Raw genomic sequence first — 14,879 nt, forward strand, 5'->3', positions numbered from 1 at the left:
TGTATATAATATAAATAAATGTATATAAAAAAAATTTTACCAAACAATTAGTTTTTACTAAAAAAAAAATAATTATTTATAATTAATTAATTAAATTAAAAAAAATTTTTTGTGAAATGTGTTTGTGTATTTTTCTGATTTAGGTTTCAGACTACCTCGAGGTTATCAAACAGCCTATGGACCTGTCCACCATCATGATGAAGATCGACTCTCACAAATACATGGTCGCCAAGGATTTTCTAGTGGACATTGACCTCATTTGCGGCAATGCGTTAGAGTACAATCCAGACAAGGACCCGGGAGGTAAATACACAATATAGAGCAGCTGGATAAATAACAATACATCACTTGTTATGGGATATTCACACACAGTAAAATGCAGCAACAGGAAGTCATTTTTCAATGAGCGTTGGTGCAGAGTTGAGCGGAATATTTAGGTCATGTGATGTTTGTTTATCTTATGTTGACCTTGTGTTAAAAAAATGGTAGGTTTAGTAGAGACAGACATTTTGAAAAATGATGTATACACAAAATTTATAACGAACTATGTATAGGCATACAATAAAAATCAATTTCAGACATTCAAATAATGTTTTTACTAGTTGACCAGTTGGTGCAGAACTAGTCAATTAGTTGTGCACATCTCTAGTACTTAGTGTAGAGTTTCAGAAACGGTGATACCAACCAAAAACAGCTGCAGCAGCAGCGACCGCTGTACTTGAAGCATGGAGGACATTGAATCAATGATTAATCGGACAGACTGGTCAGTCCTTCACTGAGAGATATGAGAATTTGAGGACAATAAAGATAGCTAGATATTAACCCATTGACCTTTCCTTATTCAAAAGGCACAGGAAATCATTGTCGCTGATCTCTCCACAGAGGAAAAATGGCACTATAATGAGCAGTCTCCATAAAACCCATTCATCGCTTTAATGGACTTTCTTGCTATTCTCTGGCCGTACGGTCGGTCAGTTAGGACACTTTGCAGTGTAGAAAATTATGTCAGATATTTATTGGTGTTTATGGATGTGCCATATATGTACATAGTACACTGAATATAAACTAAACCAGAATTAAACAAGCCATGGAAACAGTGCCTGAAATGCAAAGGTGAATTTATGTAAGTTGACGCTGGGTTTTCCACCAAAAGCTTAAATGTGCGGTATTTATTTGCCCCCTTAATTTTGCCCCTTTACAGACCCTAATAGTACGAGAAACACCATCAAATGAGACAAAGAGCTTTTCAGATGTAAAACGCGAACCTGTATAACTCATGCATAAGGCATGCATTATTTAAACCAAGAGGAACATGTTCATATTAAAAACCTGTGCAAACGGTCATGTGATTGCCACATAATTGTTTGTGGGTGAAGTGAGATAGACAACTTTATATTATATAATTGAAGTCTGCTAGCTGGCTACTTCTGAACAACACTTTTTGTGATTATTATTTTTTTTTTGTCAAGACTTAACTCCCAGTCGTCTGGATTAATTGGTCAGCCAGTGAAGGTTGTTGGCTAAATGCAGCCGGTGCCTATGAATAAATCATAGTAGCCCATTTGCTGGGAGAACGTGGGTCATTTGTTTAAATGCAGCGTCCACAGAGGAGCCACTGAAGGAATGAGACAAAACGCAATTAGCTACTTTAATAAGGAAACAGAAAGAGGTTTCTGGTCCATTTAGAGCAGGGGAATATGGGATTTAGGAGCTGTCCAAATTCCGTTTGTTAAGCATTACTCTCACAAGTGAAGCATGAACGTTGCACTTAAAATCTAAGGTGTCCTTTCCCTCGTTATATAGGTAATAATTTTGTTCATTCATTTGTTCATTGTTGTTGTGTTGTGTTTTTTTTTTTTTTTTGTGAGTTTCACTTCTGTCCTTGAAGTGCAGTGTGGATCCAAATAGAGTTCGGAAACCTCCCTTCATTCAAGAGAGAGTCTTGCAGTGGTCGTTTGAAAGTCAGATTCCTAGAAAATGTGTGCTTTGAAATCATACCCCAGCTGAAGTTTCAAAATCACATCTTAGTATGCAAGTTTTAAGGTTCCTCTCATTCAAATGATTTAATTCAGAGCTGCCTAATCCTGCCCCTGGACATCAGCCTCCCTGCTGAGTTTCCTTCCAGCCCTGTTCTAAACCAACTGCTTCAACTTTCAAGTCTGCATCCCGATTCACATCCTTCAAACTAGAACTATGTACTTTGCTGGGGATGGGGAAGTACTGTATATATTTTTATGTAGTAAAAACTCTGTGAGTATGTATATATAAATAGTATATATACTACTGCAAATTTTTGTTACCTGAAATAAAATAAGCTGATAGATAAACTGATAGTTTAATTTTTATATATATATATATATATATATGTCAAAAAATTCATCCCACTTACAGAAGTTAACAGAACTGCCACTGCATTTGCCACTTTGTTGTTACATCCCATTTGATGTTTTTTTTTCTGAGCATACCACCATGAGATGTATTTTTAAAATGTTGTCAAGTTAAAAATAGCATAATTCTAGTTTTGCACATCTATAATTAACCAGTTTTACATGTAAGATTACTTGGTGCCACTTGCAGAATTAGACATGCAGTGCGATGAGGTCATGTGACAGTAGTGTAACCTGCTACAGTTTAAAGTATTAATCATTAATTTGTTGTATTTAATATAATATTTTCTTTTTTAAATAGTTCATTAGATTGTGCAGTGTATATACTATGCAGGACCCAATAAGGAGTAAATTGGTATTCTATTGCAAACAGTGTGAAAATTCAGTGTGAAGGTGGATCTCAAAGATCTGGACTGAGCACCACTGATTTAATTTCTCCTGGGTCCATTTGTTCAATTGTCAATTTTGCCACCAGCAGCCTGCGATCTTTGTGCAGGGCTTTGAAAGTCAAAACAAGTGTATTTACACTCTCTTCCTCTCAGCCTGCCATTATATCCTTGACTGGAGTAAAGAGTGTCCTCTCACTCGCTCTAGATGGCTTAATTAGGCCCATCTTCCAATTAAGAGGCAAACTTTGCCAGATCCTGACCTCCAGCCCGTCCTGGAGTAATGAGGACTCTTTTCTCACACACACATTTTCCTCCCTACATGTTTAAAAGCGGCTTGATTAATGATAGAGAGAGAAAAAATAAGGATAGAATACAAATGGTAGCTCTGAGAACTTTGAGAAAACACAGTAATCCCTGTTCTCACACCAGTGTGTTTTTGTAAACAGAGATGCTTTGATTGACTGCCTGTGGAGCGCTTCAGAAGTGTGTTCAGATACTCGCATAAAAAAGCCGATGCTTAAGTTTCTTCAGTGAATCTTTAATTGATTACAGTGAGCCGTTGCTTGATTTACAGCACCAAATTTTATTTTGATTTGTTGCGCCTCTTTTCTTGTTCTTGTTCATTCCATCTTTATTTATTGCTTATTTTTTATTCAATTATTATTATTTTTTTAAATTGTTCTCTATAATGTTGCCATTTAGGTTCATTATGTACATTAACTTTTTTGCTCCTATTGGTGGTTGCTGCCAGTGTTGGGGTAATGCATTACAAGTAATGCAAGTTATGTAATCCGATTACTTTTATGAAGTAACTTGTGAAATAACGCATTACTTGTAATGTATACGAAAATATCTAATGTCATTTTCTGTTCATAATGCAATCACAATTATTCTTTTCCGTAAATAGAATATACTTTAAAACAACTGCTATTCAAATTTGGAATAATTACGAAACTTGTTTTTTGCGATTAATTGCAGCCCTAATATCCAGAAATCATACTGTCAGTCTTCAAGAACGTGGCTCCTCCTTCATCTACCCAAATTAATTTTTCATTGACTGTGGCCTTCCGTTGTGCTTCCTCACAGATAAAATCATCCGTCACAGGGCCTGCAGTCTGAAGGATACTGCGCACGCCATGATCGCCTCTGAACTGGACCCCGAGTTTGACCGCATGTGCGAGGAGATCAAGGAGTCCTGCAGGAAGAGAGGTGACCCAGCACTTCAGGCTGTCCTTAGCCCAGGGTTTCTTTGAGCTAGACTGATGTTGTGTACCACATCAGAAAACTGCCACAAACAAACCCTGTTGCTCAAAACACATGTACACGTGAATACTTGCAGTTGCTTATTGTTTTTAATGCTCCCGTTTTAGACCACTTATTGTTGATTTATTTAGTTTGTTCTGAAACCTCTCCTTATTCCCTATGTAGTGCTCTGTGGCATTCACTTTATAGGGAACGAGTCATTTGAAACACAGAAACGGTATCGGTATCGTACATATGTAACCAATTGTTTGGATTAATATAGGGCCCTATGATTTCCGTGATGTATATGTAATATATGACCACATGCATATATGACTACATGATCTCTAGAACAGCTCTAAGAGTCATTTCATGAGCATTTTGCCGTTTCTTTTGAGAAAAAAAGGTCTTCACATCAACCCATCAAAATAAAAGTTTGGTTTAATTTGAAGAAACTGTGACAGAAATATATTACTTAATGTAATGATATTACTACTACTACTACAATCAATTAGTTAGAGATGCTTTTGATTATTCAAATTTAATGAGAAATAAAATAAAAAAGAATTAAAATAAAACTGTGACAAACGTATTTTCACAGGGCCTTAACATTTTTAATTGTTAATTTAGTGTTCATTTTTATACATTGCTGTTACATTGTGGTTTCATGATTTCAATTAATTATACTTGCTTTTTGATTCATATTTTTAAATTTAACCATTAAAACAGTCTTGGGAAAAAAAAGAAAGGAAAAAACGGAATCCAGAGAAATTAAAACAGAATTTGGAAAAAAATAAAACGGAATTCGGAAAAAAATAAAATGGATTTCATTAGGCCCTATTAATATGACAGCTATTTTATTAAGCCATTTAGAAAAATCTATTTATTTTTAACAATAAATACATAATAAATGATTTATTATAATATATTATAATAAATGTATATTTCTATTATAAATAAGTTAAGTTATCATATAAATAAATTCATTTATTTATCCTTTTTTTCTAAATTAACATTTAAAATGTAATTTTACTTTCTCGATGGCTTGTCTGCCTGTCTGTCTATCTGTCTATATATATATATATATATATATATATATATATATATATATATATATATATATATGTATAAATAAATACATTTACTGTATGTTTAGATGTATTTATGTACATTATTATTATTTTGTATATTATTTATTATATGCATGCAAATAAGGAAATACATGCATATAAATAATTAATTTATAAATCCTTTAGAGACCTATGGGTATCATTTAGAATAGTATACAAATAGGGATTCAGCCCTAGATTTTAGCATGCATGCCGGCACCTTGTTTAACACCCATAAGCACTAACATTAGTATTAGGGCTTTAATCCTCAAAGGCACATAATGTTTCTCCGTTCACTTTTAAATGAAAAAGAATAAAAAAAATTCCAGGAAAAAAAGAGAGTTCACATTAAAGGCTGTTGCGAGAGTCTTGGCGACCAGCCCCTCCACCACCCTTTAATCACCAGGGGGCTTTTCTCTCAGAATGATTTACCTCAGATTCCTGTAATTCGTTCATTTTGTGTCTGCTGTAATGAAAATCTCCCACGGCCCCCTTCTGGGCCACCCCTCGGTTCCTTTTCATTTTGCGTTGGTTCAGTTGAACGAATACGGTGGGGTAAAAAATGACCTGCTCTAGAGAAGTGCTGCTGAATATTTTATATGGTGCAGTGGAGAAGTTATGGCTATCGGTATTGTGGTGTGTACGTTTGAAGCAGGGCTGCATCTGAATTAAAGACCACCATAAAATGGCTTGATGAGGACATTTTTTTTCTACTTTTGTTGCTTTATTGTCTGTTAAAACAAAATTAGGACTTGGCTTGTCCCTTATTTCCTTTCTTTTCTTTCCTTTTTTTCCAGCATGATTTACTATTTAACATTGCTAGTTAGACCTAGGTGGTATCAAGGGCGGGGAAATGATTAATCTAGAGTGCATTCGATTGGACAAAATGAGTGAGTGCAGGATGAGTCATCAATATTTTCGTTCCGTTTTCCCCGAGGCCATAACATTATTAGCTGAAGTGAATTTTGTCTTGCTTTACGAGTACTAGCATAACAACAGACATGCTATAACAGCCACAAAACCTGATTTATTGGGATCTTTAAGAAGTTCTCAACTGTGTGATAAAGCCCACTACCAAGTCTTTATGATTTTCTAGTCCTGGCTTGAATCCCTCCTTCAATGTAAGCCTCTGGGATTTTTTTCATTTTAGCATTTGGCAGGCAAGAAGATGATTTTGTAGAATATGATGATGATGATGATCCCCTTGTGAGCGACCATCTTTCTGAAATCTCTGAAGAGGTCATATATTTTCATGTATAAGGAGTCATTTATACTGTCTGAGAAAAAAAGTAGTACTATAAATAAATTTTGCAAAATATAAAATGTAATGATTATTAAAAAATAATTATATTTAATTAAAAATTAAATAATTTAATTAAAATGATAAAAAAACACTACAAATAAAACACTATTCTTGAAAGGAAGAACATTTCAAGGAAGAAAAAAAGCTGCAGATTTGTTTTCTGTCCTTCTTAGCAAAGCATATTGTCAGATGTGTCAGATATTTGTTCAGTTCAGTCCTTGTCTCTGCAATAACTTATGTTTTCTTATTCTCCCAGCCTCTCAGACCACACCGCAGCCACCCGTCACTCCGAGCGCTGTGGCGACCAGGAAACCTGTGGGAGAGGAGGTGGGATTAAGCAGTTCTCAGGGGGATGGAGTGGACAAGCACTGCAGCAGTGAGTACATGCAGAACACAACAGAGATTGTCAAGGTCTCTGCTCTTTGTGCGGCAGCTTTTAGGCTAGACTATTTGCAGGTGATCGAACAAGCTGTATTTTGACTCGGGTGTGCTGAAACGAGCCCTGCGTGGTCCAACACTTCTGTTAACAGCTCTGCCTGTGAAAGGAGTTTTCACGAGGGACAGTGTGATTGTGCCACTGGTTCATGGCCGCTCAGCGAATAAGGGGTCATAAGGGGTCATAGAAGTCTGTAGCCTCTATGCCACTTAAAACATTGGCTATAATAGATAAGTGAGAGTAGAATTGTGTGGTATGACATAACTGAGCGACCGAAGACATGTCAGCTGATTGAGGCTATTTAAATACTTTGCATATTAAATGTTCTTATTTCATCTGAATAGGTTTATTTGTTTACTTTTGGAACTTAATGAATGTAAATTAAACGATTAGATCATTTTAATATATGTTAAAATAACACGTACATTACTAGTCTGCTGGTGAACTATGTGCATGTTATTCCACAGAAAACAATTCTATCTACACAATCTTTAGTCAGAATCTGAAAACCGGTTTACATTATTCTATGAATGTGAAAATATTAATGTGAAATTCTTTGTATATTTTTTTGACTTAATTACTTTCTTTAATTACTGTATCATTGCGGTATTGTGAGGGGAAATTGACGGATGCAAACCAGAAGATAAGATTATATTAGGATATGTAAAATAATTTTAACATTACTATTTTCCCCTTAAGATATTACGGTGAAAAATGTTACAAAAAAATTAATTCCTGACATGAGATCATCAATACAGTATTTTGAGAAGTTTTATTTATGTAGCTTAAATGCAAACCAAATACTATGTAAAAATATATTTTTAGATCTTTTTATTATTTTGGAGCTCAAATTTCAGTTTACAAAAATCGCTAATATGCAGTTCCTGAGCTCTAAATTGAATTTTAATATATGTTATACTACTAACCCATAGTTGAAAGGTTTGAGATTTTTCCATCCAAAGTTTAGCTATTACTTTCTCAAGTGATTGGACTTTGAATTACTCAAATTCAGAAAAAAATCCTTTTGACTTTAATAAGCAACCTTCCGTAATACCCTAAATGGTTCCCATGGTCCTTGAAAACCTTCCAAAGTATGATTTCTAGGCCTGGGAAAGTCATAGTAATTAATAAAATCTTAAAAGTTCATGTACAATTATGTTGTATACACGCTGATCTGTGAGAAATTATTTCTCAGATTAGAAAATGACTCCTTTTGAGTGCAGTTTCTGTTTTGGAAGTTTGTGGGAAGTCATAAAAATTAATTGGTCTTTTTATATTTTAATATTTTAGTTTTTTATCATAGTTTTGTGCTTGGTGAAAACAGGCCAAGAGAACAATACATCTCACATTGATTTTGGGGTTTAGAATTTTAAGTCATACAAATATAGTCCCTCCGCTATTGATCTGCACAAGAGTGAAGCCAGGATTGATGCAGGTGTTGCGACTATAACGCTGCAGAACTTCTCCCAGCATCAGAGCAGTGCCCTCTGGTTGCACTCCCTCACCGCCTCCCCTCTAACTGCAGCACCAGCCAGGTCAGGCCTCTCCTGTGGCCACCCGGCAGATGGAGAGGGATGCTGGGAAGGCTCAGGGGCCGCTAAGGTCAGAAAGTACTATCGCACCTACTCTGCGGCGAAACACGCTGACACATCCGTGCAGCAGCTGGGAACGTGTTTTATCACATTCATCTCACATCTCTGCTTCAGAAAGGCTTTTAGCTGGGCCGCAAAAGAGGTTGTTGTGGAGGAGTGGCTTGTTAAAACCTATCATGCGGCCATGTTGCCATATTGAGCTGTAATGCTGTGAATTGCTGAGAGCTGGCATTACCACCCCTGGCGCGATAAGCAAGTTCGTTCTTGCAGCTTTGCCAGCGTGGACTCATTAGATTGCGGATAAGTCATCGGATGGCAGTCATGGGATGCTTCCACATGAACTTTGGAGATTAATTAGCAACCATCTCAAATACAGTGGATCTGATGGGTATTTCGACTAGTGTGAACTTACTACAATAAGGACCGGTCATAGGTTGTTTATTTTTAGATTGTATTGTGTTTAGGGTTGGGTACCGTTCACATTTTAACCGGTACGGTACCGGTATCGGTACCTGAATTTCAGTGCCAGTACCCAACGGTACCTTTTTTCGGTACTTTACTCTCTGTGTAATTACAAAAACATTTATTTCAATGAAAAAATAAGTCCAAAAGTCTCAATTTCAACATTTTGAACAATTTTTTTTTACCCCTCAGAAATTCTTGTTTTAATTTTTCTGAACCTGTGTGTTGTTTGAACGAGTTGCAGGGGTGACCTCACGTCACAGGGTCTCTTTCTCTCGCTGTAGCGTATGCGCCCAGATGTGTTCTCAGGTTCCGAAATTTAGCACCGATTGATTTAACGTGAATCGGTACTCGGAAGTACTGACGCAATTCGGTCGGTACCCTTAAAAGTACCGAGTTCGGTACCCAACCCTAATTGTGTTATGGGTGTTAATCTTTCATTCAGGAATCAACTGGGATTTGATGTTATGATATTCTAGATGTCTGGATCATGAAGTGAATCATAATATTGTGTTTGTTTAGTATATAGTGTTAAATCAACTTTAAATCTGTGATTTATATTGTAACATTTTACTCGCTTGTTTCATCTGCATGGTTATATTCTTAGCTTGTTTTGAGTTTGGATTTAGTTTTTAGTTTTTGATATACATTTTGAGAGAAAATAATGCTTTTGGTGAGCAAGGATGCATTAATTTGATCAGAAGTGTCAGTAAAGATAAGATTTATAATCTTACAAAAGATTTTTGAATTTTAAATTTTGAAAACAAATTCTATTCTTTTGAACTTTGTATTAAAAATTGTAAAAATATATATCACATTTTCCACAAATATTATGCAGCACAACTTTTTTTTCTACATTGTTAATAAGAAATGTTTCTTGAGCAGCAAATCAGCATATTAGAATGATTTCTGAAGCATTGTCACATTGAAGACTGGAGTAATGATGCTGAAAATTCAGCTTTGCATCACAGGAATAAATTATATATTAAAATAAATTAAAATAGAAAGCAGTTATTTTAAATTGTAATAATATTTCACAATATTACTGGTTTTACCTTCTTAAAAAAAAAAAAACATCTTATCGACCCTAAACTTTTGAATGTATAAGGTTTATATTCATGTATACGGTTATAACTATATTCGTTTTTTTTTTAAAAATTTTGTGAAATCCAGCCCTGGGAAAGTCATGGAAAATATGTATTCCTATACAAACGTATTTTCTAGTTATTATCCAATTTAAAATTTATTATAAAAAAATAATAATAATAATAAAAAAAACTGCTCTACAGCATTGTAGCACCAAAACCCTGTCCTCTAATTCTCTAATTTGTGTTCTGCACTTCCTCATCCTGCCACAAGATGTCATATGTCTCTCTGATAATCTGACAGACTCTGTCTAGAACCGTACAGTATAACAGCTCAAGGGAAAAGAAACACAAAGAATGATTACATCCTTGAGAGATGAGAAGGTGGCTGTTAGGTGCAATAAATACCTCGGGATGAGATGGGTGCGCTCCTGTCTGCCTGTGTTATATTTCTTGCTTGTGAACACGAGGTGAGTGAGCACAAAACTCAAGCTTTCAGCTCCTAAGAGCTTGTTAAGCATTTCATCTACCTTCCATCTGTTTTGCCCAACAACAAACACTAATTTAAAGAAAAGCTTCCTTAAATTAGCCTTATCCCCCAAGTGATTAGTTTTATCTTTGATGCTGTCAAAAAAGCCATTAGTAGTGTTTTTCTCCTCCTTTTATCGGGATTTCATCAAAAATATCTTAAATTGTGTTCCGAAGATGAACGAAGGTCTTACGGGTTTCGAACAACACGAGGGTGAGTAATTAATGACAGAATTTTCATTTTTGGGTGAAGTTGCAACCCAGAGCTGTACCAAAATTGTTTATTGTACAAGTAAACTTTGAAATGTATTAATATTACACGAACCCAACAATATGCAAAACAAATTAATGTTTAATTTATTTAGTTATTTATTTAACTATTTATTTTGCATTGTGACATTCATACATGTTGAATGAATGGGAAATCATATATGATGGTTGACACCATGTTTAATGTATTTAAATCGTTTATTCCTTGAACTGTAATGGTTTTTAAGGATGAGAAGGATATCACGTAACCTATCCATGTTGACGTTGACATAGCTTCTGCCGAGTGAGTTTGACGCATGGCTTTTGACGTTAGTATCATAAGAAATGGGAGGTATTTTCTCAGTTTATATGTAGATGTGTTTGGGTGAAACTCACGCATATGGAAAACATGTTTTATACAGACTAACAGTGATCAGAGGTCCGTTCAAGAAGGGGTGACCGCAGTCCACCAGATGCTCTTTTGAGCCGGAGATGTTGGAAATATGTTTTATCACTTGGATGTCCTGCTATTTGATGAGGTATTGTGTCCTAGTCAGAAGTTTGCCCTTGTGTGGGACTTTTTCGAAGCTTAAGTGTTATAGTTGTCATGATTATATGTGGTGTTCGAAAGCACTTTTTTCAGTCTTGTTGCTTTTTCCTTTTTCAACCATACCCTGAACCACACAATCTGGACTTTGGTGTCTATTCAAACAGATGGTTATGAAAAAGTGGTCTTTTTTAGCTTGGCAACAGCTCAGTGAGAATTGTGGAAGCTTGACTGTTGATAATACTGAACATTTGATACTGGCAGGGAGTCATTTTTAAAGTTCAGCCTCAGAGCAGATGTAAAAGTAACTCCGCAATGTTTTTAATTCTTGGTCTTTAACTTTAGCAGACGTCTCGCTCTCCCGTTTACTTTCAGATTATTTATATGTGGAAAAACATGCTTTTGCAATTATATGCAATATAACTTTTCTTAAAGGTTGAAAAAACATTCAGGGTGTCTAATAATTCACTCTGGTTACTGCGCACTGATGTTCTGTGCATTTCTGTTCCATTAAACAGTGCATTAAATAATTTATATTAAAGGAATAGTTTACCTAAAAATGAAAATCTACTGAAAATTTACTCACTGAACAGATTTGGAGAAATGTTGCATTGCGCCACTTGCTCACTAATGGATCCTCTGCAGTGAATGGGTGCCGTCAGAATGAGAGTCCAAACAGCTGATTAAAAACATCACAATAACCCACACCACTCCAGTCCATCAATTAACATCTTGTGAAGTGAAAGTTTCAGCTCCTAAGAGCTTGTTAAGCATTTCATCTACCTTCCATCTGTTTTGCCCAACAACAAACACTAATTTAAAGAAAAGCTTCCTTAAATTAGCCTTATCCCCCAAGTGATTAGTTTTATCTTTGATGCTGTCAAAAAAGCCATTAGTAGTGTTTTTCTCCTCCTTTTATCGGGCTTAATGGTATTTACTGATTCTGGGCTCAGTTGACAATTTAATCTGAAAAGAAAATTGATCCAAGGAGCATCATCAATTTTTTGTGTGCCGCAAGTTATTCTTAAATTCGGACTCTTCAAGCTAATGCTTGCCAATTGATAAATCGTGTCCCTTTGTCCTTGAATCAGACTGAACTGGCAACAACAACAACAACAGTGAGAGGATGGCAAGGAAATAGTGTATTCCAGGATAATCCAGCTCTCATTAAGTTAGGTTTTTTTTTTTTTGCTTGCATGGTGACATTTTCATGAAAAAAAAAAATTTGTTTGTTTTGTAACTTTCATTATTTTCAATGACGAAGTTCTCATTTAATTCCCCAAAACACTGCAATGCAGTTTTTCTTTTATTAAAATCAAACAAATATTACCATTAATACTTTACTATGAATTAATAATTTACAATTTAAAAATAAATATTATTGCATTGTAATATGGATTTTTTGGGGTAAATATTCTTCAAAAATCTTGAAAATTACATGACAATTTTCTGTTTTTCACATCATCTTAAAGTCATTAAACTTTGTATGAGGAAAAATAAGTATTTTTGTCGATAATATTCTCTGCAAAGTTCTATGGAGTCTTTGAATTATGATTTCTGAATTCATTCAGTCTTGTTTTATGTACTTGTTAAAATCAAGTTCAAAAGAAGGTAGATTTTTTTTCCATCAATTTTTGGAGAACTTTTAAGTCATATTTTTTAAGAGTATAATTATATTATGATTGTATTAGATGGATGGATGAATGGATGGATATTTTTTTCTCAATAATTTGGTGTGAAATATAGCCTGGACATGTTCTTGACAGACTTTGCGAGATAACACCTTGTGCTAATTCTGTGTTCTGGTGTGAATCTACATATGATGCTCTATATTTAAAATAATTCCGTTTGTAGGTGTAAATGCTAGTACCAAAGCAATATGACAGGAGAAATGACAAATGAACCATCAGATTCAGAAGCCTCAGCAGTCTTGTACCAACATACAAGAACAAAGAGCGACGTGTTTCCGCTGTGGTCCGCTATTGTCCCGATGCTGAGTCAGCCACCCAACACCGACTCGTGGAGACGGCAAAACTAAGCAGTTCTGTTATCAAGGTCTTTTATGGGATAGCAGAAGGGATATTTAATCCCTGATGCCGTCCAGAACTGCTCGCTTTCCTGCTTATCATCACTGTTATCTGATGCCGAAGGTTGTGAACGGTTGCCACTGCTCTAAATCTGTGGCTTTCAACTGGTTTTGCTTCAGAACCCAGAGTTTAAAGGGTTAGTTCACCCGAAAATGAAAATTCTGTCATTAATTACTCACCCTCGTGTTGTTCGAAACCCGTAAGACCTTCGTTCATCTTCGGAACACAATTTAAGATATTTTTGATGAAATCTGAGGGCTCTCTGACCCTCCCATAGACAGCAAGGTAACTACCACGTTCAAGGTCCAGAAAAGTACCAAGATGATCGACAAAGTAGTCCGTGTGACATCAGTGGTTCAACTGTAAAGTTACGAAGCTACAAGAATACTTTTTTGCGCAAAGAAAACAAAAATAACGAAAAAATGATACTGTCGTGAACACGAGTCCAAAGTGACGCAGTAGAGACGAAAATGTGGAATAAAGTCATTCTTTTTGTTTTCTTCGTGCAAAAAAAGTATTCTCGTAGCTTCGTAACTTTACAGTTGAACCACTGATGTCACACGGACTACTTTGTCGATCATCTTGGTACTTTTCTGGACCTTGAACGTGGTAGTTCCCTTGCTGTCTATGGGAGAGTCTGAAAGCTCTCAGATTTCATCAAAAATATCTTAAATTGTGTTCCGAAGATGAACGAAGGTCTTACGGGTTTCGAACAACACGAGGGTGAGTAATTAATGACAGAATTTTCATTTTTGGGTGAACTAACCCTTTAAACTCCGTTTGAATTCCACTTTAATTAATAGAATTCCACTTACTTAGTAATGCTCCTGTTCTAGGTTTCGCATGTTCAACATCTTGGGAACGGCCATGAAGGTGATGAACATGGAGGAGTCCAATGGGATGGCAGCAGAATTCCGTCATCTGGTAAAGTGAAAAGAAAAAATAGCAAATTACAGTGTAGCTCCAATTTAAAAGCATAATTTAGTCAAGGAAATAATAGTGACAGTATTCTTTTTACTTCACAGCAACTGAAAGAGAAGAAAGTTACCGGAAACAGAACAAGTGAGGTGAGTTCAAGATGTTTTTCAAAGTCTCTTCTGCTCATATCAAGGCTGCATTTATTTGATCAAAAATACAGTAAAAACTCTAATATTATTACAATTTAAAATAACTCTTTTCTATTCTACTATATTTTTGAAATGTTATTTATTCCTGTGATGCAGAGCTGAATTTTCAGCATCATTACTCCAGTCCTCAGTGTCACATGATCCTTCAGAAATCATTCTAATATGCTGATTTATTATCAATGTTGGAAACGATGATATGTTTTTTTTTCCAGCATTTATTTGAAATCTAAATCTTTTATAACATTATAAATGTCTTTACTGTCACTTTTGGTCAATGTAACGCATCCTTGCTGAATAAAAGTATTTCTTTACAAAAAAAAAAAAAAAACTTACTGA

At 35.2% G+C, this 14,879-nt stretch overlaps 1 protein-coding gene across 1 annotated transcript in view; it reads left to right on the plus strand.

Annotated features, from left to right (window-relative positions):
- Positions 1-14,879, plus strand: part of LOC107742719 (ATPase family AAA domain-containing protein 2B-like) — a 128,776-nt gene that overhangs the window by 60,675 nt on the left and 53,222 nt on the right. Inside the window, exons 19-21 of the mRNA XM_016555757.1 lie at positions 144-303; positions 3,863-3,985; positions 6,687-6,806. Of these exons, the coding sequence (XP_016411243.1) occupies positions 144-303; positions 3,863-3,985; positions 6,687-6,806 (403 nt within the window). The remainder of the gene's footprint in view (positions 1-143; positions 304-3,862; positions 3,986-6,686; positions 6,807-14,879) is intronic.

Source organism: Sinocyclocheilus rhinocerous, unplaced genomic scaffold (genome assembly GCF_001515625.1).
Source record: "Sinocyclocheilus rhinocerous isolate Xijiao unplaced genomic scaffold, SAMN03320098_v1.1 scaffold1038, whole genome shotgun sequence".
Lineage (NCBI taxonomy): Eukaryota > Metazoa > Chordata > Actinopteri > Cypriniformes > Cyprinidae > Sinocyclocheilus > Sinocyclocheilus rhinocerous.